At 29.6% G+C, this 712-nt stretch overlaps 1 protein-coding gene across 1 annotated transcript in view; it reads left to right on the forward strand.

The window, feature by feature from the left end:
* Positions 1-712, forward strand: part of CHORDC1 (cysteine and histidine-rich domain (CHORD) containing 1) — a 21378-nt gene that overhangs the window by 16535 nt on the left and 4131 nt on the right. The window contains exon 8 of the mRNA XM_012652653.1: positions 231-336. Within this exon, the coding sequence (XP_012508107.1) occupies positions 231-336 (106 nt within the window). The remainder of the gene's footprint in view (positions 1-230; positions 337-712) is intronic.

The following is a 712-nucleotide window of genomic DNA, read 5'->3' on the forward strand; positions in this document are numbered from 1 at the left end:
TTATGGGGTGTAAGTATTATCAATCTATAAGAATTTTTTCTAATAATTTAAAATACCATTTGTAGAATAAAAGGCAGTAAGCATTAATGATGCAAGTTTTCAAAGTTTTCATTCTGTTTTTGTAATAGAACACCATAGCCCCAAGGGAAAATTTTTTTTTTTTTAAGTGTGGCAATCAGTGTGTTAATTGTGAGATTGTATTTCTTAAATTTTTTTATGATAATTTAAAGGATGAAATACTGGAGCTGTTGTAGAAGAAAAACTTCTGATTTTAATACATTCTTAGCCCAAGAGGGTTGTACAACAGGGAAACACATGTGGACTAAAAAGGATGCTGTAAGTAACTTTCAAAATAACACTGGGTTATATTCATCTGAGTCATTTTTAATTTGAGATTTTTAAAAAAAGCTTTCTTCCTAACAAAGTACAGTTTTGCCTACAAAGTAAAATTAATCTGAGTCAAGCTTCCAGTACATACTGCCCTTGAGCATGATAGCCATTGTGTATATTAATGCAGTTATATGGGTTTTTGTGAAATATTTAAGCCTGCCAAAATTGAAGTATCTTTGTCTTTTTCTTTTACTAAAATTAACTCAAAAGCCTGTTCCTACTGTTTGTTTTGTAAAAATTACTTTTCTAGTTATTTGATGTTATTAATTAGACCTCAAATTCTCTTTTGGCCACTTAAAATCTCATTCAACCACTTACAGGC

The sequence above is a fragment of the Propithecus coquereli genome, unplaced genomic scaffold (genome assembly GCF_000956105.1).
Source record: "Propithecus coquereli isolate 6110/MARCELLA unplaced genomic scaffold, Pcoq_1.0 Scaffold393, whole genome shotgun sequence".
NCBI lineage: Eukaryota > Metazoa > Chordata > Mammalia > Primates > Indriidae > Propithecus > Propithecus coquereli.